Source organism: Aristolochia californica, unplaced genomic scaffold (genome assembly GCF_029961685.1).
Source record: "Aristolochia californica isolate CCGP_79_NKW_82.1479 unplaced genomic scaffold, dmAriCali1.0.hap1 SCAF_3, whole genome shotgun sequence".
NCBI lineage: Eukaryota > Viridiplantae > Streptophyta > Magnoliopsida > Piperales > Aristolochiaceae > Aristolochia > Aristolochia californica.
Window position 1 is genome coordinate 39,047,277 of NW_027181992.1, and position 25,167 is coordinate 39,072,443.

Below are 25,167 nucleotides of genomic sequence, written 5' to 3' on the forward strand. Positions count from 1 at the left end.
AAATATCTGAACCATCATTGACCCCTCCAAGTTGGACGGACGGTGATTCTTTGTTTTGCCTTTCATTTTTTTCTTCTCTTTTCTAATGAGTACTTCCTCAATTAGGCAACACTGATCATTCCTGCTTCACCAAATCCCTTCCCCAGAAACCAATGAATATCTTTAGCCCATGCCTCCATCGTCGTCGCCGTCACGAAATGTGGATCCTTTCGATTGTCTATTTGGGCGAGATGGAATCACAGTTGTGGCACAATACTACCATCCCTTTCCGTTGTTATTTCTTTGGGAAAGCTCAACCCTTTCTTCTACCTAACACGAGACCAGCATAGTGGTACCAGTAAGTGCTATTTTAATCCATCATGTGTAGCCATGAATGGATGGATCAATCTAAAAAAATAGGTTTGTCTGTGAATGTTCTGAGCTTTGTTTTCTCAAGCATGGGGCTCCAGTAGTACGTTTTTGTACAGATGAAAATGAAGGTACTTGCGGCAGCGATGTAAGTGGGCACGAATGCCGAAGGGGCGAGGTACATGCTTCTTCCTCAAATGTGCATTATGAGGACACTATAATAGATAAATGTTAAATATAGGATATACAATATGCATAACCAGAATGGGTCAAAAAGTTTTAAAAAATGATTAAAATTCAAGTAACAGTCAATCCCAAGACAAAATGCTCGATCCTTTTGGGTGGCAAGAAATAATTGACATGTGATCAAACAATTATCTATCATGAATTTGACCAAATACTTGTCCAACTTGGTTGAATTGAATAAAAATTCAATTTTCATTTCATTTTCATTTTCCTTGTACATCCAAACTAGATAAACCTTCTCTTTTGTTTTCTCTCTTATTTTCCATGGGCATCCAAACAAGAGAAAAGAAACCTCTTTTCTTTTCTTTTTAATTCTCTTTCTCTTTATCTTTTTTTCTTTTTTTTCTTTTTTTTCTAGGGGTTCCAAACATACCCTAAGAGAAAATCACTCTCTTAGTTAATAATTTTTCTCTCATAAAATGATAAAATTTGAGGAGAAAAGAAAAGAATAAGAAACTTGAGAGAAAATTTTAATCATCAACATTTTAAAATATTTTTTTTCTCGCATGTATCCAAACTAGAGTGTTGTCTTTCAGGATTCCATACCTTATGATTTTGATGAAGGAGAGAAGGAAGAATAAGAAGAAGAGAGTGGACAGATGGAGACGTCTAAGAGAGAGAGAAAGATTAGGGAATATGCGAGGAAGAAAAGGAAGAAAGAATAGGGTTATGGACTTGTGTCCAAACCGTCCCCCTTAACCTATTAAGTTGTGGAGCCTAATTAACGCCTTATGCCAAATTGGTCACAGATCAACCTTACAGCGGTAAGGTCGCCATGGGGGTTGGAAGGGAGCGGGAAGTCCCCGTCCCAGGGGTGCAGGGCGGAGCCCCCGTCCTATCCATGATATATAGACTATTGTTTCATTAAGGGCAGTTTGAGAATTTTACTCTTGTAATACGGTTGCCCTAGCTTTCTATTTAAATTGGGGGGCGCCGTTTATTAGGGTTTTATGATCTTAATCCGAGGAATATCTCAAGTTACTGCCCAAGAGGTTAGAGAGAAACACATGTAAGTGTGTGATTTTTCTTGTAAACTATTTTATCTTCATAGTAGATTACTGCAGCGGCGGAAGACAGGCCATAGTCTCACCTTGAAGCGAACTTGTATAAATCTTGTTATATTTTTCCATGCTTGCTTTTACCTTCTTCACGTTTATTATTATTGCTTTCGATAGTTTGGAATTAGGACATTTAATTCCTAACAACTGGTATCAGAGCTTTGGTTCGCGATTGAGAGCAATGGCTGGCGGAGAAAGATTGACACTTGGAATCAACAAGTTCAATGGGATGGATTTTGCTTTTTGGAGGATGCAAATCGAAGATTATCTGTACAGTAAAAAGTTGTGCGCTCCACTTCTGGATATGAAACTAGAAGGTATGAAAGATGATGAGTGAAATCTCCTCAATAGATAGGTGTTGGGAGTAATCTGGTTAACACTATCAAAGAACATTACTCACAACGTGGCATCGAAGAAAACCACAGCAGGGATGATGAAGATTGTCTGACATGTATGATAAGCCTTCCGTGAATAATAAAGTACATCTCATGAAAAAACTCTGCAATTTAAAAATGACATAAAATACCACAAAGGGAAGTTACCAAAGTTGAAAACTATAAATAATAGTTTGTGTGAAGGTTGTATCTTTGGCAAGCAGAAAAGGGTTAGCTTTTCTAAGGCTGGAAAGGAGCAAAAAATAACAAAGTTGAAGTTGGTTCACACAGATGTGTGGGGGCCTTCAATTGTTACTTTCATTTGGTTCTAACTACTATGTGATATTTATTGATGATGCAAGCATAAAGGTATGGGTTTATTGCCTGAAAAAGAAATATGATGTTTTTGATACCTTCAAGAGATGGAGAACAATGGTTGAGAATGAAACAGATTTGAAGGTGAAGTGTTTGTAGTCAGATAATGGGGGAGAATACATAGATGATGATTTTAAGTGGTACTACGCTGATAATGGAATCAAGTTGAAGAAGACCATTCCTAGTGTTGGAAGATGGGCCCAAGCCCACACGACCAAGGAAGGTCCACATATCCAAGTGTGTTGGAAGGTGGATCCAAACCCATAAGATATGGACCCACCATGATCACACATGCTGGTGGGATCCACTATGATCACATGAGGTGGCATTATGAGTTTTACACAATAAGAAGTCTTACACAAGAAGAAGTCTTACAAAGTCACAATTATTATGGAAGGAGGTCTCATAAAAGAGTTTTAGTTTAAAGTTATTTTAGTCATGTTAGTCTTCTATTTATATTGGGTTATTTAATTATGCTAGGACTTATCTTTAAGTATTAGAGTTTGGGTGTAATTGGGACAAAGGTAGTTTAATTGTAGTTGGACTCTACTACTTTCCTATATTATCAATAGAGGTTCATGTACTCTGATTATAATAAGTCAATGAAGTATTTCTCTTTTTCATAAATTCAACATGGTATCAGAGCAGGTTCTGTGAGTTGACACGTTCAACCCAAAGAGGTAATGTAATATTTTCTGATTTATTATCTCTAGAAGTTTAGGTTTGTATTTATCTTCTTCTTTTTAGTCCCTATACTGTTTATTTTCTTTATGTTTTCACCTCTATAATGAGTTTTTCATACTGCAAATTATAAATTGATGGAAAGATATTCGAGTCTACTTTCCAAGGAAAAATGATTTTTTTTAAATCAAAGTTATCTACGAATAAAAATTGATATTTGAAGCAACAAAGGTCAGATTACAAAAGAGGTTCGAGCTACAGCAAAAAACTTCAACTTTCAATCTATTTTATGCTATCAAGAACATGACTTTATATGGAAAATTATATATCACAAGAAAGATCAATAAGTCTAATTTCTTACCTATTTAACCAATTCTCGATCTGAGTTTTTTTATATGGAGATTAATCTCGGAAGAGTCAATGGTCATGTTGGCAAAAAGAGAATGAGTACTTAGTTCGGCCAGATTACAGAGACCAAAATCTATCAGATTATATATCTCAATAGAAATATATTTTATGAAGAGAAGTTATAATTAGATGAAAGGTATTTAAGTCTATTTTTAAAAGGAGAAAGTTTCATCAATCTGATCTATATTTAAGGATGTATTTGCATTCGAAGAATCAAAGGTCATGTTGGTATCCTGTTGCATTGAAAAATTCGAATTTAAGCCAAATTATTTCATGTGTCCTTATTACTCTTAAGGACTTTCATTATTTACCGGTTATCTACTGTTATAACATTGTGAATTCGGTACATGTTATTTGGGCATTGGCCCATTTCCACTGCTGCTATTGTGTCTCTTTGACTGAGATATTTTTATGAAAGAAGGACTCCACGGTTGGTATCTATTGTCAGCATCAGTTATCCTGTTGAAGATTTGAATAAAGAACATTTTGGCCCCATCATGTTATCTTCCTTTGATTCCCATTATCAAGTTATTGTTATTTTTATTTTTACATCTATGTTATTTGGTTCAAGCTGAGATCACTGCCATTACCTACTAACTTGAGGGGGAGAAGTAGAAGAAGAAATACAAGAAAGAAATATTTTATATGTAGTGGTAATTTTAGTGTGACAAAAATATTCAAGAAAAGGGGGATCACAAAGATGAAGCTTCTGCATCTAAGAAGAAATTTTTGTAGCAAGAAAATTGAATACCAAGAATCCTGACTTGCAATAATAATTATGGTAATTATTGGTGATACCTGACTCGGATCGACTCGATTCAATTCTCAGGCTAGATTATTATTTTGAGGTATTCACAACTTATTCCTTGCTCAACATATTATTTGGTGCAGATACTCGCATTGGATTATTCCATGGGTCATTTTACTTGGATTTTATCATTTTGGTTCGTGTTATATAGGCTCAGGCCCATTTCAACTGCAACTATTGTGTTTCTTCGGAAGAGACATTATTATTGAAGAAGTGGTGGCCTCAACATCCTATCTTCTTGTTTACCCATTTCCTATTGGTTATTTGACAACCTTACTGCTACCATCCTTTATTTGACTCTCACATACATCTTTGGGCCAACCTTTTGGGTGTTACTTCGGTTGGGAGTTTAAGTCCATACATATATACATATGGGTGTTTTAAGTCTATTGTGAATATATATATACCCGTGGGTCTTTTTATCGTTGTCTTGTGAATGACAGGCATTACCCACTTATCATGTTTGAGAGTCGGTGCCTGGGTTGGGACATCGTGATGGAGGAGCTTATTACTACATATATGTTACCCCCCATTAATTGACATTTATTACTCCTACCACTTGAGAGTTGTTGTCCTGTGGAGGGACACAGTGATGGAGGAGTTTTACTACACTTCTGAGCATTGCGTATAAATCCACTACTTGCAAAAGATAGGAGTGCCACTACCTGCGAATAATAAGAGTGTGCCCTATATCCAGAATGGGTTACGACTCGAGTATGGAGCGATGTCATATGACTCAGAGTGATTTTACTCTTACTTATCTTATGCCAGCTGGGCCTCATGGAAGAGAGCACCAGCATGAGGGGGAGTGTTGGAAGATATGGAGGACTGCCATTTTATACGAAAAGATTCTATACATTATTTGTATCAAGCTGGGAGTTCATGATGTTTTCTCACCCCTAGCTTGAGGGGGGATGTTGGAAGATGGGCCCAAGCCCACACGATCAAGGAAGACCCATAAATCCAAGTGTGTTGGAAGATGGGCCCAAGCCCATAAGATATGGACCCACAATGATCACACGAGTTGGTAGGACCCACCATGATCATGTGAGGTGGCATTATGAGTCTTACACTAGAAGAAGTCTTATAGAGTCACAATTATTATAGAAAGAGGTCTTACAAAAGAGTTTCAGTTTAAAGGTGTTTTAGTCATGTTAGTATTCTATTTATGTTGGGTTATTTAATTATGCTATGAATTATCTTTAAGTGTTAGAGTTTCGGTGTAATTGGGACAAAGGTAGTTTAATTGTAGTTGGAATCCACTACTTTCCTTTATTATAAATAGAGGTTCATGTACTCCGATTATAATAAGTCAATAAAGTATTTCTCTTTTCCATATATTCAACACCTAGAAAACCTCAACAGAATGGTGTGGCAGAGAGGATGAATAAGACTTTGAACGAGCATGCTAGGAGCATGAGATTGCACGTGGGATTGCCAAAGATGTTCTGGTCTGAGGCTATTAGCACCACTGCCTATTTGATCAACAGAGGTCCCTCAATACCATTGGATTGCAAAATACCAGAAGAGGTCTGAAGTGGCAAAGAGGTAAACCTTTCTTTCTTGAAAGTTTTTGGTTGTGTTTCTTATATTTATAATGATTCTACTGCTATAAATAAACTTGATGCTAAATCTAATATATGTTTCTTTATTGGCTATGGTGGTACTGAGCTTGGTTATAGTTTATGGGATAACCAAAGTCGTAAGGTTATCAAGAGCAAGGACATGATCTTCAATGAAGGTGCCCTGTATAAAGACAGGTTGAGAACAGAGTCTGAGGGCACAAATGATGAATCCAAGAAGTTAGAAGTGATTTAGTTGAGAGATCTTCTAGTTATTGAGATAAAGAATATTGCTCAAGAAGACCAAGAAAATATACCCCCATAAGTAAATCAGAACATTCCTATGACTAAACTCAGGAGATCTTCCAGAACTAGCAGACCACCACAAAGGTACTCCCCAACACTAAATTATATTTTGTTGAATACCATTGGATTGCAAAATACCAGAAGAGGTCTGAAGTGGCAAAGAGGTAAACCTTTCTTTCTTGAAAGTTTTTGGTTGTGTTTCTTATATTTATATTGATTCTACTGCTATAAATAAACTTGATGCTAAATCTAATATATGTTTCTTTATTGGCTATGGTGGTACTGAGCTTGGTTATAGTTTATGGGATAACCAAAGTCGTAAGGTTATCAAGAGCAAGGACATGATCTTCAATGAAGGTGCCCTGTATAAAGACAGGTTGAGAACAGAGTCTGAGGGCACAAATGATGAATCTAAAAAGTTAGAAGTGATTCAGTTGAGAGATCTTCCAGTTATTGAGATAAAGAATATTGCTCAGGAAGACCAAGAAAATATACCCCCATAAGTAAATCAGAACATTCCTATGACTGAACTCAGGAGATCTTCCAGAACTAGCAGACCACCACAAAGGTACTCCCCAACACTAAATTATATTTTGTTGACTGATAAATGTGAACTAGAGAGTTATAAGGAAGTCATGCAAGTTGATGAATCAACCAAGTGGGAGTTGGCCATGAAGGATGATATGGATTCACTGTTTTCCAATCAAACATGGCAGTTGGCCGAGTTACCAAAAGGGAAGAAGGCCTTGCAGAATAAATGGGTGTACTGAATAAAAGATGAACATTATGGTAGCAAGCGGTACAAGGCAACACTGGTGGTAAAACACTTTCAACAAAAAGAAGGTATTGACTACACTAAGATTTTCTCTCCAGTAATGAAATTGACTACTATTAGAATAGTGCTTGGACTAGTGACAAATGAAGACTTTCACTTAGAGCAGTTGGATGTAAAGACAACATTTTTTCATGGTGATTTGGAGGAAGAAATTTACATGATGCAGCCACAAGGTTTCAAAGCACAAGGAAAGAAGAAAATGGTGTACAAACTTCAAAAGAGTTTGTATGGTCTTAAACAAGCTCCAAGACAGTGGTATAAGAAGTTTGACTCCTTTATGAGTAGTAATGGTTTCTTGAGGTGTCAGGTAGATCATTGTTGTTATGTGAAGAAGTTTGATGACTCTTATATAATTCTACTACTATATGTTGATGACATGTTGATAGTAAGTACTTGCAAACAGGAAATAGATAAGTTGAAAAGGGAGTTGTTCAAGAGGTTTGCAATGAAGGATTTGGGTACTGTAAAACAAATCCTTGGGATGAGGATTACAAGAGACATTGATGTCTTGAAACTGTCACAAGAAGAATATGTGAAAAAGGTGCTCAATAGATTCAACATGAATGATGCAAAACCAGTGAGTACTCCTTTGGCTAGTCACTTTAGGCTATCTAAGGATCATTTACCTTCTACAGAGCAGGAGCGAGCCAACATGGCCAATGTTCCTTATTCTTCTACTATTGGCAGTCTCATGTATGCCATAGTGTGCGCTAGACCAGACATAACTCATGCAATGGGAGTTGTGAGTAGATATATGAGTAATCCGGGTAAAAAACATTGCGAAGCAATGAAGTGGATTCTCAAGTATTTGAGAGGCACTACAGACTCAACCTTATGTTTTAGAAAGTCTGACTTGGGATTACAAAGTTATGTAGATTCTGACATAGCTGCAGACATTGATGGTAGGAAGAGTACCATTGGATATGTATACACATTGGGTGGCACAACATTTAGTTGGGTCTCTAAGTTGTAGAAGATAGTTGCTCTTTCCACCACTGAGGCAAAATATGTTGCTGTGACCAAAGCCAACAAAGAGATGGTATGGTTGCAGTCTATTTGGGAAGAATTAGGTCTCAAGCATGGGAAAAAAGTGTTGTATTGTGACAGTCAGAGTGCTATTCATTTAGCAAAGAATCCTATTTATCATACCAGAATAGCGTACATACAGGTGTGTTATCACTTCTTCAGATTGGTTCTGAAGGATGGAGACTTAGCACTTGAGAAGATCCGAGTGAGTTAGATTTCAACTTATATGTTGACAAAGACTGTTACGATCAAGAAACTAAAGTTGTATGCAACTTCGATTGGACTTCTCTATGAGGATTGATATTATGCACGCAATAACATTATTAATTTATTTAGAGTCTAATTAATTGTTTTTATTTAATTTACTTTATTTTATTTCAGTTAAATAATTAGTAGGCCACAAGGAAATTTTTGTAATATTTTATTTTAAACCTTGTAAGGGTGAACCCTATTTAAGAAGTAAGAGTAATGAAAAGAACAAACACTAATTTAGAATAAACAAGGGTTTTGAGTTTTCCTCAACGAGCTCAGGGGTGTGCATTCTCCTCAAAGAACCTACGGTTTTCAAGCTTCCCTTCGACTTGATTTTTGTCTTTCTCTTCTTCCTCCCTACGAATCGCCGTGTCAGATCTGGAATCATAACAATTGGTATCAGAGCGGGAACACAATGAGCGATTCTTCGTCCCAAGAAAAATGGATTGCCGTGTGCGATCTATTGGAAGAAATACGTGCAAGAGTTATAGCATGGGAAGAAGCCTTGCAGGATGGAATAAGTAAAACTTCTATTAAAATTTTTGCAATTGAGAGGCATCTCGCTGCTGCAAAAAAGTTCATACGACCTAAACTCGCTTGAAACGCTGTCTCGGACGGGCAGAATGGCCAAGGGCCAAAAAATTTCACAATCTCCAAGCTGGCCAAGCCAATGCAACAATACGAGCCCCTGGAAATCCAAAATCGGAGGCTTATACTGCAAACATCTCATCCGTAAGGGCAGATTTGCGTTCAACTTCAAAAAAACCCTTCTCATTGGACGCAAAATGTCTCCCAGAACAAGAGACGCAAAAAATCTGAGAGCCCTCTGTCTCGAAAAATCAACAAACGGAGAAGCCCCAAAGGGGTGCTATTCACCATCGGAAAAAGGTCTGGTGGGTTGTGGCTTCCAGACTCTCCCTCTCAATCTCGCTCTTGGCAACGTAGTGGGGAACCAACTTCAACGCATTTTGGGGTAAGTTTCTTAAACACCCTCAATTGTTATGTCTAAACGATTCTTCCATGGGGGTAAATATTTGGCCTGGTGGTTTTCTGTTCCGTGAAGCAGAGAAACAGTCCATTTTTTTATGGAATTCGGGTTGTAGTGTCTGAATTGAGATATGGGAACTTTTTGGGGATTCCGGTAATGGTAATAAAATTTCTTGGGGTGATTTGCTTTTCTGTTGATGCGAACAACACTTGTGTGTCTGTTCTTGGTCAAATTGACAACGTTGTATTGAATTTTTTTTGTCCCATGTATGCTACTCGGGCCCTATTCATAGAAATTTTTCTCTTCGATGGGAGTTCTGAATATGAAAAGGTAGCCAACGTGGGAAAAATTGGATATAAAATTTATTTGGGTGTGTCGAGAATGATCTTGTCGATGAATTATTTCATTTTTTATGGGACACATTCTATTGTTGTGGATGAACACAACAACAATGTGTCTGTTTATGGTCATTTTTCCAGCAATAATAGTCTATCTCATAACTTGTGTTTAATTTTTTGGATGATATGTATGTTGCTTGGCCACTGTTTGTAAAAATTCTTCAACCAGGTGTGAACTCTGGAGATGAATTTTTTTTCTGTGGGGATGAATTATTTTTCTGTGGCTGGGTTGAACAGTCTGACTAAATTTCAAATTTCTGTTGCTGTTGCAATCTTGGGTTGGACAGGAGAGACTTTCAATTTTTAAATTTGTTGCTATTGTGGCAATGTAGAAATGGGCTCAACAGAAAAAAATAAAACCTGTTAGAAGTGATGAAGATGAGCAGCAACTGGAATATGTAGAAAATAAAAATGAATAGTAGGGTGCATCTATAGATCATGAGAATCAGGGACATGCTGTTGTGATTACTGCTGTTCAGATCTGTGAACACAAGTTGGAAAAAAGAAAACTGATAGGTCCATATTTAGGCCAGTAGCATGGCAATGTTTATTGGAAGAAAGGAAGATCCCCTACATTGAGTTCTTTATACCTAGAAAAGGCTATTTTAACACAGTTGAGTGATGTTTTTCACACCGAAGAGTCACCTATATGGATGGACAGAAGTACCATTTCACAGTGCCGAGAGATGGAGAGAACTATTGGGGGTGCGTTAGCATTGTCTCAACTTACTGGGTTGAGTGCATATGCAAAATTCACAAGTCCACAAATCAGTAAGAAAGTTGAACAACAACCAGATATATATAATGCAACAAAAAAAATTTCTCTTGTTAGTTCCTTCATGGCATCTCTTCTTATTGGAGGTTATATTAGTATTACTGAAAGTGATGGAGCTGGAATGAACCTGATGGATCTCAGACAACGAATTTGGTTTCAGCAAGTTATGCAGGCTACTACACTAGGATTAAAAGAACAACTAGGACAGCCTACGCCAGCACATGGATTACGCAGAAGTTTCACCTATTGTTCCAGCTCAATCCAATGCATTGCTGGATTGTATAGAGCTGTTTTGACAGTGCAAAACATAGTGCTGCTAGACAGCCAAGGACACAGTGTTGTTGTGGCAGTGCAGAAAACATTGTTGCTAGACAGCCAAGGACACCGTGCTACTATGGCAGTGCAAAAAAAGTTTGTTGCTAAACAGCTAAAAAGCATTGCTGAAAATAGTGATGACAGTTCTGAGAGTACAATCAACAGTGAGTTATGAAGCCCAATTATCTGTTGCTATGGGCACAACAAATACTCCTCTACAGGATGTAGCTAATTCTGGATGAAAAGGGACAACAACAAATGTCATTCCTGTTCTTACTGCAAGTGTCATTCATGGAGCTCTAGAGACTGATATGATGTTGTATGTTCACAAGGGGATTGTTATACTTGCTGGAAAGTTACATGGAATACAACTAGGCCATTGGCTGCCACTATATAGGGAGATGGAGAATTTGGGATGGGCAGGGGCGGCCAACCAATATTTACTAACATGAACCGCAAACTCCTACAAGGACGTAGGGACTGGACAAAGCTGGAAGAGACAACCCAATTTTGTCCTACATTTTGTGACACAATGGGTTCTGTGGTTGACAGCCAGAACAAGGGAATTATACTTGGAATAGAGAAAATGGCATAGAGGAGTTGGAGCATTACAGATACACATCCTGGTATGAACTGGGCAGCAACTGCTGTAAGGCCTTCATTCCACTCCACTGACAATTCAACAAGTGATACTACAAACTTGGGTGCTCCAGTTGCTAAACAAGCACTACTTCCAAATACTGAAAAATGATGCTTGCTGGGTGGCTGTTCTCAGTCAAGCAAGTCAGCCCCAACATATGCCAACTAAAGAGGCTAATAGGTTCTTCCACCAAATGATGTCTATTGTGCCAGTGCAGACAACATTGCTACTAGACAGACAAAAACCAGTGCTGAAAACAGTCGCACTGCAGAATGAATACACTGGTAGTGTTGATCAATTTCTATTTTGCGTTCTTCCTAAGCAAATAAAGGCCATAGAGAGAAGGGTTGGGGTCATCACTAGATTGAATTTTGTTACCCATGTTGGCATGCGGGTTTGCAGGATGCAAGCATTCTATGTTGTGATTTATGTGGCAATAAATTTTGTGCTTTATGTGGAAGAGGGTTGCCTTCATAATGTATTTGTGTTGGCTAAGCGGAAGACTGTTTTCATGAAGGATGGCAAAACCACTGTTGGTAACTCAAGCCAAGTAGGTGATGGTGTTGGTGCAATCCTCTTTATGAGAAGCTCGGTTGCAGAGTAGAAGGCATTACCAATTCTTGGTGTATTCAGGAATTTTACTGTTGTTGGTGTGGACCCTTCTGTTATGGGCATAGTTCCACCTATTGCAATTTCTGCTGCGGTGAAGGCATTGTATGGGGAATTAGTTCATGCATTCCATCTCATGGTACTTAACCGTCTTGGGATGTGCTACAACAAGTGATGCTGGTAGTGTTGGCAAAAAAAAAATTGCTTCTCGAGTGGAATGCTACAGTTTTGTCGTCCAGAGGGCTGACACAGATACCTCGGATGCTACTTAGGAACAGGTGGAGACGTCAGCAAGGGCAAGTAGACCCTACCTTCGAGCTTGAGGACAAGCTCTTTCTCCCAAGGGGGTGTAATGGTATACACGCAATAACATTATTAAGTTATTGAGAGTCTAATTAATTGTTTTTCTTTAATTTACTTTATTTTATTTCAGTTCAAGAATCAATAGGCCATAGGGATATTTTTGTAATATTTTATCTATAAGGGCATTTTTTTAATACTTTATCTGAAACCTTGTAAGGGTGAATGCTATTTAAAGAGTAAGAGTAATGAGAATAACAAGCATTGATTTAGAGTAAACAAGGGTTTTGAGTTCTCCTCAATGAGCCCAGGGGGTGTGTTATCCTTAAAGAACCTAGGGTTTTCAAGCTTTCCTTCAACTTGAATTTCGTCTTTTTCTTTTTCCTCCTTAAGAATCGCCATGTCAGATACGGGTGTTAAATATTTTTTAGAAGAGTGTTACCTGAAAGAAACACCCAACATCCACCAATGGAGGCTGATGGAACAGCCAAGACAAGAGCTTCCAGCTCTGAGATTTGGTGGACAGAACCACCATGAAATGAGGCTGATAGCACAGCCTAGACCAAGAGCTCAAAGCTCACGTTCAGTGGACATAACCATCACCACTAGAGGCTGACGACATAGTCTAGACCAAGAGCTCAAAGCTCACATTCATTGGACAAAACCACCACCACTAGAGGCTGACGGAACAGCCAGGGAGAAGAACTTCAAGATCTGGTTTCACCGTGAGGAAGGAGAAAGCGTGGAAGCTGGAAAAATGGGAGTCCTGTTCGCCTCCTTTTCTTTTCTATTTAAGCTTAGGGTTAGGTTGCATTACAACCCATGGGCTAAATACAAGGCTTCCCAACCCAACTAATGAGCCTGTGTACAAGACATAAATTATACAACAAATTATTAACATAAATCCTATCTTATATATATTCCAACATATGGTAACATCCCCCCTCAAATTGATGTTGGGAAGTCAACCAGCAATAGTTTGCCAACCAAAAAATTATGCCGGGGTTGAGACAATGCTTTGGTGAAGACATCAACCACTTGAAGATCCGAAGAGATTTATGGAAGACATATGACCACCCGCTCCAAAGTATCATGGATAGAGTGACAATCAACCTCAATGTGCTTGGTGTACTAATGGAAAACATGGTTGGAAGCAATCTGAATAGCACTCGTATTATCTGCATGGAGAGGTGTAGGGGTAGTCTGAAGAAACTAGAGCTTAGCAAGAAGACAGCGTAGCCATATAACTTCAGAACACGTAGTAGACATGACACGATACTCGACCTCGGTAGAGGACTTGGACACCTGGTCCTGTTTCTTGCATTTCCAAGAAATCAATGCATCCCCTACAAACATACATCAAACTATAGTAGAGCGACTGGTATCGGGGCACCCAGCCCAATCAACATCACTGTATGCAACCAGACGAAGCGCAAAGCCTATAGTAAAGAATAATCCACGAGTAGGAGAACCTCCTAGATAGCAGATGATGCACTGAACTGCCGCAAGATGAAAGTGTCGGGGAGAAGACATAAACTGACTGACCTGATGAACTGCATATGATATGTTAGGATGAGTAGTAGTCAAATATATGAGACTCCCAATCGGGTGTCGATATATAGTAGGATCATCAAGAAGAGCCCGTAATCTTTCCTGTATTTCTAGAATAGTGTTACCTGAAAGAAGCACCCAATGTCCACCAAATGGAGGCTGATGGAACTGCCAAGACAAGAGCTTCCAGCTCTGAAATTTGGTGGACAAAATCACCATGGCGACACAACCTAGACCAAGAGCTCAAAGCTCACGTTTAGAGGACAGAACCACCGCCACTAGAGGCTGACGAAACAACTAGGGAGAAGAGCTTCAAGCTCTGGTTTTGCCGTGAGGAAGGAGACACCGTGGAAGCTGGAAAAAAGAGAGGTCCTATTCCCCTCCTTTTCTTTTCTATTTAAACTTAGGGTTAGGTTACATTACAACCCATGGGCTAAATACAAGGCATCCCAACCCAACTAATGAGCTTATGTACAAGACATAAATTATACAACAAAATATAAACATAAATCCAATATTATATACATTCTAACATATGTTAACACCGGGATCATAACAATTGAGAAGTTGTTGCCACTGCTGTAGAGGAGTTATTGATGATGGATTAGTCTCCGAGTAGGAGATTGTTAACTTGTGGAGCCAAATTAATGACTTATGCTGAGTTGCGAAGCCCCCATCCGATCCACGATATATTGGCTGTTTGTTGAATTTATGAAAAAGAGAAATACTTCTTTGACTTATTATAATCAGAGTACATGAACCTCTATTTATAATAGAGGAAGATAGTAGAGTCTAATTACAATAAAACTACCTTTGTCCCAATTACACCCAAACTCTAAGACTTAAAGATAAGTCCTAACATAATTAAAGAACTCAATATAGATAAAAGACAAACATAACTCAAACTAGAACTCTTCTAGGACATGATCATAAGATAAATATGCCTTTGTGAGTCCTTCTTGATCTTCCAACTTATGTGATAAGGATGCCAGTTTGTGGTAATCATGATGGGTCCTACTTCATATGTTCTTGGGCCCATCTTGTGGGCCTTCCTTGGTCGTGTGACCCATCTTATAATACTCTTAGATATGTGGGCCTTCTTTGGTCATGTGGGCTTGGGCCTATCTTCCAATATTCTCCCTCAAGCTGGGGGTGAAAGAACAACATGAACTCCCAACTTGCAACAAAATGATGTATAAATTTTTTTTGTATAAAATGGCACATCTTCCAATATGCCTTCATCTTCCAACACTCCCCCTCACGCTGTTGCATCCTTCCATGAGGCCCTACTGGCATAATATAAGTCAGAGTAAAAATCACTCTTCGTCGATAAGACATTGCACCATTCTCCAGTCCTAATGCTGGATGTAGGGTACACTCCATCTTTTGTAGGTAGTGTTTCTATCGGTAGTGTTTCTACCGTGTCCCTCCACAGGACAACGACTCACAAGTGGTAGGAGTAATAAAAGCCATTACGGGGGGGAGGTAATGGGTTTTATATTTATAATGGTGTCCCAATCTGGACACCGACTCTCATGGTATCCTAACCATGATATTTTTTAGAGCTAAATTTATCATGGTGTCCCAATCCAGGCACCGATTCTCATGGTGTTCCAACTGTGATATTTTTGAGAGTCAACTAAATTATAGTATGAGAAAAGGTACTGAGACCACCTCTTCTTCAACAAAAATGTCTCATCCAAATGAGACATAATAGCAAAAACTTTAATGTAACACGACCATCTTCCCACACATATAACACAAACCAAAATAATAAACCTCGTAGAAGGACCCATGAAATAATCATAATCCGATAAAAATATTTTTTCTTAGATGCAGAAGCTTCATCTTTTGTACTCCCCCTTTCTTGAATATTTTGGTCACATAAACTTATCCACAACATAAGAAATAAAATACCTCTTTTTTGTACTTCTTCTACTTCTCCCTCTCAAGTTGGGAGGTAATGGTTGTGATCCCAACTTGAACCAAATATCATTGATGTAGCCATAAGCCAAAATAATAGAGATGTATAGATAAGCCCTCAAACCAGGGACAAGTGAGATATTTTTCTGATATATCAACTCAAAAAGTGACGCAAAACAATGGGCCTAAATTCTGATTTTTCAATGCAACAAAATACCAGCACGACCTTTGATTCTTCCAATGCGAATATATCTTTAAATATAGATCAGATTGACATAAAGTTTTCTTCATTTGAAACTAGACTTAAATAATTTTCATCCAAGTATAACTTATCTTCATAAAATATAATTATCAAAAGATAAATAATCTGATATACTTCGGTCTCTGTCATCTAGCCGATCTAAGTACTATTTCTCCCTTTTTTCCAGAATGACCATGTTGTGGACTCAATTGCACACCGAGTCATTCAAAGGAGGAGACAATGACTCAACGAGTTCAGTAGTTTTATAATTCATATTTTATATTGCTTTAAGTATGATTTTTTATTAAGTATGTAAGGTTTATGTTTGTAGGGGCAGTATGGGTATTTTTAGCCCTAAAACACTTATGACGTCAAACCCTATTTAAAGGGGAAGGAAATAGAGAAAAGGAAAGCATTGATAATTAGGTTAAATAGGTTTGGAACTTACCTTGATGAGTTCTAGGGTTAGAGATCTCCTTTGAAGGTCTCGATGTATAGATTTTCCTTAGAAATCTGCATATCCCACCATCACTCTTGATCTATTCTCCATTGATTCATACCGATCAAGGGAGGGAGACTTTCTGTCCCTTTTTCGAGTTCAAAGAGAGGCTTCTACCTCCTCTTCATCACGAGCAAGAAGAGAGGGTTTTCATCTCTCTTACCGAGCCAGAATTGAGAGAATTCATCTCCCACATCACGAGCAACATAAAGTAGATCTCTTTCTAGCATTGAGTCCAACAAGAAGCTAGGAAGGAGATTCCCAATGTAGGCAAAGGGCTACCCAAGATAGGACTACAATCCTAGCACGACCAACAGCAAGAAGAGGAGTGAAACCCTCTTTGTCGTGGTCAAGAAAAGGTAACCCTTTCCCTCTACCCTTCACGTTCATTATATCTTGGTTCTTGATCTCTATCGAGCACCATATTACCTTCATCAAAGAGAGTGTTGACCACTTGATCAAGATCAGTCCAAGAAAGGGTTTTCTCTGACCTTACCGAGTCCACCAACACACTTACAGTGCAGGATCCTCAGATCCCACGCCGTGTTACTTGATCCATGACTTGGGACCGTAACAGACCATTAACTATTCGAAGATCAATATCTCATTATAAAAAAAATCGTAAAGAGATTTGGTTGAATAGTTAAGAAAATAGACTTACATATATTTCTTTTGATATATAATTATCCATATAAAGTCTTTTTCTTAATAGCAAAAAATACCTCGGAAGTTGATGCTTTCAGGTGCTACTCAAACCTCTTTTTCAATCTAATTTTTGCTGCTTCCAATATCGATTTCTCTTTGTAGATAACTCAGATAAAAAAATTGGTTGAATACGTAAAAGAATAGACTTATATATATTTATTTTAATATATATTTCTCCATATAAAGTCTAGTTCTTGAGAGCATAAAATACCTCGGAATCTGAAGCTTTCTGCTGCTGCTTGAACCTTTTTGCAATGTGACCTTCGCTCATTCAAATATCAATATCTCTCTGTAGATAACTCCGATTGGAAAAGTTAATTTTTCTTTGGAAAATGAACTCAAATATATTTTTGTCAATATATAATTTGCAATATGAAAATCTCACTATAGATTAAAAAAAACTCTAATAAAAAAAGGGGTGTAGGGAATGAAAAAAAAAACTACGAACCTAGACTTAGGGTTTAGGGTTTAGGGTTTAGAGAAAAGGATCTCATTATCTTTGTGGGTTGACCAAGTCAACTCATAGAACCCGCTATGATACCATGTTGAATTTATGAAAAAGAGAAATACTTCATTGACTTATTATAATCAGAGTACATGAACCTCTATTTATAATAGAGGAAGATAGTAGAGTCCAATTACAATAAAACTACCGTTGTCCCAAATACTAACACTTAAAGATAAGTCCTTGCATAATTAAATAACTCAATATAAATAAAAGACAAATATAACTCAAATTAGAACTCTTCTAGGACATGATCATAAGATACATATGCCTTTGTGAGTTCTTCTTGATCTTCCAACTTATGGGATAAGGATGCCAACTTGTGGTAATCATGGTGGGTCCTACTTCTTATGTTCTTGGGTCCATCTTGTGGGCCTGCCTTAGTCGTGTGGGTTTGGGCCTATCTTCTAACACTGTTATTTCATTAAGGGCAGTTTGGGAATTTCACTCTTGTAATGCGGTTACCCTAGCTTTCTCTTTAAATTCCAGGGGTGGGGGTGGGGGGCACTTCTATTAGGGTTTTATGATCTTAATCTGAGGAGCATCTCGAGTTGTAGCCTAAGAGGTTAGAGAGAAACACTTGTAAGTGTGTGAATTCTCTTGTAAACTATTTCATCTTCATAATGGATTACTATAGTGGCAGAAGATAGGACATAGTCTCTCCTTGAGGCGAACTTGTATAAATCTTGTTGTGCTTTCCGTGTTTGCTTTTCCCTTCTTCGGTGTTTATTATTGCTGCTATCGTTAGTTTGAAATTAGGGCGTCTAATTCCTAACATAACCTTTATTTATAGATGTCAAAAGTACATAAATTACAAATACACCCTTCACCCTAAAAAGAATGAAGAAGTGACAAAAAATATTTACAATAATGACACCTAAGTTCGTTTGTATCTTTCAACACTCCCCCTAAAATTGGTAATGAAAAAATCGTATATCCCCAACTTGTACACGCAGTGGAGAAAACTTTGGAGTTCACTTACTTTGTGAATATATGAACAAGTTGCCTATGAGTTGAGACATGATTAAGACTTATGATTCTTGCTTGCAACTTTTCTCTTACAAAGTGACAATCCACATCGATATGCTTAGTTCTCTCATAAAATTTGGGTTGGAGGCAATGTGGATCATAACTTGATTGTCACAATAGAGTTCCATATGGCCTTCTTTGTTGAATGCCAATTTTGCTAAATGAGATTTAATCCATAGAAGTTCACTTGCCGTATATGTCATAACTCTGTATTTTGCTTCTGCACAAGGCCTTACAACCACATTTTGTTTTTTACTCCTCATTGTAACAAGATTGCCTCCAACTAGAGTATCTCGAGGTAGATTTTTTATCATCTGGTGATCTAGCCTCATCGACATCAACAAGTTTTTCAATATTGAAATGACCATGATACTTATATAAGAGACCTTGTCCTGGTGCCTTTTTCAAGTACCTAAGAATTCTCTCCAATGCTTACCAATGAGACATCTAAAGTTTATGCATATATTGATTGACCACGCTGGTTGCAGCAAAAAAAATATATATATATATATATATGTATATAGTCTAGTTACAGTGAGATTGATAAACTTGCCAACTAACATCTGATACTTTCCCACTTCAACTTCTTCTCCCGAGCCAACACAATTTTGTATTTGTCTTCATACCATATAATGATTTTTTTAAGGCGTCACACCAAGTCCCCCTCAACCAAATATTCAGATCACATAATGATTTTTAAGGTTTCAGAAAAGATATTAAAGAAAGATACTAAAATGATAGACATAAGATTAATGAGAAGGAAAAAAAAAACATCCTCCCTATAATGTTCTAGTACCGTATTAATTTTTTGGAAAGTGATAAGAGATAAAGTATTCAGATTACAATTAAACTAATATTGTCTTAATTACATCTAAAATTAAACACTACAAAGATAAGTGATGACATTTTGATTTCTCAAATGGAGGCCGCCCATCCACCGCGCCAACGGAAGGCAACAGGGCTTCGCACGACGTGATGACCGTCGCTCCAAGTGATGGAACCGAACGTCGCACTTGCCAGCACCGGCTCCTGATCGCTCAAGGACACGAAGGTGACCACGTAAGTCAAGCTGTTCTTCTCCTCGCTAAAGGCGAGCTTGCTGGGAGAGACATCGATTTGCACAAAGGATGGCCCGTCGACCTTGACATCATAAACAGCATCTGCAGGTTCGCCCACATTGGTCACCACCCGCTTGTATTGTACAATTTCACGTCCTGGCTCGAACACCACCGAGAAGGAGGGGTAGTTGAGATTCCCTGGAGTGCCCAAGGCCGCAGACTGGCTCGAGCAATCCACGCCGGTTGGTTCCTTCACGAACACGGCTATTTCCCAATTGCTGTATCCACTAGCGCAAAGGAACCCGATGTAGTCTCTTTCCTGGATGTCGTATATCAGACCCGGATCGAGGGCTCTGTTCGGGTCGACGTGCCCGGCCCCGCGGACGAAGGGCGTAGACTTGTCACCAGTGGCGAGATCCTTGATGACCTCGCCTGAGTTATCTGTGTTGTATGCCGTGGTCATGAGGGCGGATTTGATGGCGGCGGGACTCAAGTTCGGGAAAGCCTTCCTAAGCAAAGCTGCTAAGCCGCTGACATGGGGGCAAGACATGGATGTCCCAGAGATGATGTTGAATTCCACGCGCCTCGGATCGATTTCTAGATCAGTTGGCGCCGAGGCGCCCGTCCATCCGGCCAAGATGTTAACGCCGGGGGCAATGACATCCGGCTTCAGGATCTCTGGGGACCGATAATTGGGTCCTCGGCTGGAGAAGGCCGCGACCTTAGGAGCCGCCGGTCTAGGCCCAATCACGGTTCCCCTGAAGAGGATCGTAGCAACTGGTGAAGGATCCGATCGTACGTATGACAGAATCTTGCCGCCTGCAGCCTGACCAACCATGGTAGCAGCGATGAGGTGGGAATCGGCTATAAGCTCCTCCCCACTCTCTGCTGTGTTTGCAAGGATCATTCCCACGCCACCAGCCATCTTGACCGCACTCCCCTTCTCCACCCGAGCGTTTCCGCCACGCTCACAAACAACAATTTTACCGGCAACCTTGGAAGGGGTTAGGCCGCCAGGATAGCAGAGGCTGCTCCCACAGTCACCGGCGTAGACGACTGAATTGTTGTAAGACGAGTCGAGCGCATCTCCCGAATAAAGGGACACACCACCATAGACGTTTCCATCTCCAGTGACTACATCAGCAGGGAACTCTCTGTCGATTGTCGAGGCCCCAACTGTCAGGATCCATGGAGCAATGTTAACTGCAGTGTAGGGTCCAGGCCCCGAGTTGCCCGCCGAGCAGGAGACCACTACCCCGTTCTGCATGGCCCCGAACGCTCCGATCGCGATCGAATCATCGACATAGCGTGGAGCGTATCCGCCGGAACCGACGGAGAGTGAAATGACATGGACCCCATCGGCCACGGCCTGATCCATGGCGGCGAGAATATCCGAATCGAAGCAGCCCAAGCTCCAACAGATTTTGTAGGCCGCGATTCGGGCTTTAGTTGCCATCCCCCGAGCTTCTCCTTCAGCGTACTGAAACAACCCGGCACCGTGAACTAGTGACCCAGCCGCCGTGGAGGCAGTGTGAGTCCCGTGTCCTTCGGTATCCCTGGGAGATTTCGACTCTAGGGACTCATTGATAGGTCTGCGCCTGTAGGCTTCGTACCCTTTGTAGAAAACCCTGGCCCCGATCAATTTCTTATTGCACAAAGACGCTGGAAAATCCCTGGTATCCTCACAGGTGCCTTTCCATCCGGACGGAACCTCCGAAAGACCTTGGTCGGAAAAACTACGGAGCTCCGGCCAGATTCCGGTATCCAACACGCCGACGATAACGTCATCAGCGTAGTCGGAATTTGGCCAGAGTCCAAAGCTGTCCTGTAGGCCCAAAAATTGGGGGGTGTGCGTAGTATGGACATGATGGATTCGCTCGGGAACGACGTTGAGGATGCCAGGGAGAGATCTAAGGGCGTCGGCCTGAAAAGGCGCGAGACGGACGGCGAAGCCTTGCACGGCATGGTCGTACGTGTAAAGGATTTGTGCTGGTTGCTGAGATTGCTGGAGAGACTGGACGGCCGCGGAGTACCAGTGATGGTGGGAAAGGATGTGAGCAGGTTTGAGGGACTTGGCCACGTGGACTATGTAAGTCCCCTGACCGTGATCGGAGAGAGCGGTAGAAGTAGAGAATAATACGAGAAGGAGAAAGGAAGGCCAGAGATTCGCAATCGCCATCGCCATGTGTGAGTTCGCCCTCATCCAGCGCAGCGCTTGAGCAATACGAGAGTGAAGATCCGCAGCCTCTGGGTGAAACGACGAGAGTCATTTTTAATGGTTTTTTCATTGACTAACGGTAACAAACATTGCCATTAGGTTTTGATCGCAATTACTTTCAGAAACGAGATTCAATCTATTTGGTTAAAAAGCGACAAAGAAGGGTAGTTTTGGAAGCCAATCGATGATAATTTTTGCCTAGAGAATATCTTCAAAATGTTCCGATCGAGTTTTTGTCCATAAATCGAACCTCACTGGGAGTCCCCACGTGAGACACGGCTCAAGGTATCAACCACGCTTTCTACCAATCTCAATTAAAAAAAGCTCCATCGCCTCGATCGCAGTGCGACATGTGCGCTCATTCAGGTATATTTTTAAAAAAGTTGCGACAAAAAAGCATACACTGCGATTGGTCCGACCAGTCCTACGCGTTATCGCCATTATTTGCTGCATCAGATTGATCTCATAAATACAGCTAATCTAATATGGGTTATTCAAAACTGAAAATTTGTTCTTGATCTTCAACTCATGCATTTACATGATTTTTATCTTCAAAATGGGTATTAGTGTGGATAAGTTTATGTCTATTAGAAAATAATTTCCAGTGTTAGTGTCCCCAAATGAGGAAAACACGTAAACTAAGAGAATTAGTAACTTGTAAAATATACTTAATTAAAATATAATACTTAAACATCAAATTAGGTAAAATAAACATTATTATTACACGAATAACTAATTTAATGTATAACTAAAATATATTAATGTACTAATTAATTTAATTATATATTATATTACTTAAAGATCACTGTTTATTGTACATTAATACTATAATTACATGAGTCAATTAACTGTGCACATGATTAATCATAAAAAATAAATAAATAACATTAAAAAAAACATAAACGAATATAATAAATTTAAGTTATTAATTTATTGATAATATATGGTGTTCTTTAACATAAAAAAGTCATGATTAAACAGGAAAAATCTATCAAGTACTAAATTTAACACACTATATATTTTTACATATTATTAATTAAAAATATTTTTCCATTAAATATAAAACCATTGATTTTATTAATTATAAAAATGAGTTAATTAAACCAAGTGCTTGAGTTAACAATAATTTAATTACTACTATTAAATCACTAATACAATAGAGTAAATGGAGAAATCGAAATCGAAATGGGGAAATTGAAATCAAAATCAAAATCGAAATTGAAATGGGGAAATCGAAATCGAAATAGAAATCAAAATCAAAATGGGAAAATCAAAATCGAAATAAAAATAAAAATGGGGAAATCAAACGAAATCAGAAGGTATTTTGGGGGAAAAGAGAATAGCGAGAGAGAGAAGGGAGTGGGAGGCTGAAAGGGAGAAGAGAGGGAGAAGAGGGAGGTCAAGAGGGATAAGAGAGGGAGAAGCGAAATGGAGAGCGAGTCCGAGAGAAGAGAGGGAGACATGAAAACGAGAGAGGGGGTGCGAGAGAGAGGGCGAGTCCAAGAGAAGACCGAAAGATGGAGGCCAGAGACGAGAGGGAGCAAATATGGAGGCCAGAGAGGAGAGTCTGAGAGAAGAGAGGGAGCAGAGACGTCAGGTGCGCAGGGAGACGAGAGAGGGGGTGCGGGAGAGAGGAAGGAAAAAAGAAAATGAGGACGCGCGAGAGAGGGGGGTGCGAGGAGAGAGAAGGGAAAAAATGTCGCGGGTTCGATGTTACGGTCCTGGGTCATGGATCGAGTAACACGGCATGGGATTTGTGAATCTAGCACTCAGAATTTACTCACTTCACGTCAAGGGTCTATGTATGAGTATTTCTCCTTAACCAGTGCTTGGCCAGGAGGAAAGATCCTCTTTTGAGGGTCCTACCGAGTTGTTGTGCTAGGTAGAAGACCCCACAACAATGCTGACCTTGCTAGAGGAAGGTGCTCTCTTTTCTTGGTCACGACAAAGAGGGTTTGGCCCTCTTTGTTGCTGCTCTAGCTAAGAATGCAATCCTTCTTTCTTAAATAACTTGAAATACGAGTTTGGGATAGATTAATACCTCTTCTTTGATGCTATGATCAGCTCCCATGTTGCACCAGGATTTGCTCAAGATTTGAGGATAAAAATCCTCACTTTGCTGCTTGGTAAGGGAGGAATTGGGCCTCTCTTGCTGCTGCTGCCGAGAGGGAGGATAGACCTCTTCTTTGGGCTGGGAAAAGGGGCAAGAAACTCCTTTTCTTAGTAGGGATGATGTTGGATGAATTTTGATGAAGATGGATGGCAATGGAGGGTGAAGGATAGGTTGGATTTTTGGAGTAAACCCTAAACTCGAGATCAAGAGGTGATCTCAACCTATTTAGACTAGGTTATTCTAAAATCTCAAAGCTTACCTATTTCATTCATACCTATCCCTTAAATAGGGAGTTTTAGGGTTAGGGTTACAATAATTCCCCATAATGCCCTTACATCTAAAGTAATTAGAAATAACTCCTACTTAAAACAATATAAGAAATAAATCCTACTTAAAACAATATAAAAAATAAATCCTACTCAAAGAAATATAAGAATTAAATCCTATTGAGTGAGTTGTTGTTGTCTTCTTCGTTGTGTGACTCGGTGTGCTATTGAGTCCACAACATTTGCCTCCCCATGGAGAAAGAGCTTGTCCTCAAGCTCAAAAGTTGGGTAGACTTGTTTGAAGTTGTCCACACGTTCCCATGTTGCAGCGTCGGGGTCAGTGTCCGTCCACATAACGAGAATCTCCCAATGATCATTGGTCAGCCGTTCATGTAACACCGCAGCTGGGTTAAGAATAACCTCGCTATGATCAACCGATGGTAGGAATGGAGTGGATGTAGGATGTGCTTCGGAATGCGGCTTCAAAAGAGAGACATGAAACACATCGTGAATTCTGGCTGTGTCCGGTAATTTGAGTTGATAGGCGACTGGTCCCACGCGTCGAAGAATGGGAAACGGCCCAAAAAATCTGGGAATCTCAAGTTACCTCTTTGAATGAATTCGGAACTCCTCCTCAGCTCAGATTCGGAACTCCTCTTCAGCCCAAAATTCGGAACTCCTCTGCCTTGAATTCGGAACTCCTCTGCCCAGAATTCGGAACTCCTCCTCAGCTCAGATTTGGAACTCCTCTTCAG

At 39.5% G+C, this 25,167-nt stretch overlaps 1 protein-coding gene across 1 annotated transcript; it reads right to left on the reverse strand.

Moving 5' to 3' along the window:
• Positions 1–19,502: 19,502 nt before the first annotated feature.
• On the reverse strand, positions 19,503–22,050 carry LOC137959288 (subtilisin-like protease SBT1.4). The gene has a single exon (XM_068806687.1). The coding sequence runs from the start codon at positions 22,016–22,018 to the stop codon at positions 19,673–19,675; it is 2,346 nt and encodes a 781-aa protein (XP_068662788.1). The 5' UTR covers positions 22,019–22,050; the 3' UTR covers positions 19,503–19,672.
• Positions 22,051–25,167: the final 3,117 nt, after the last annotated feature.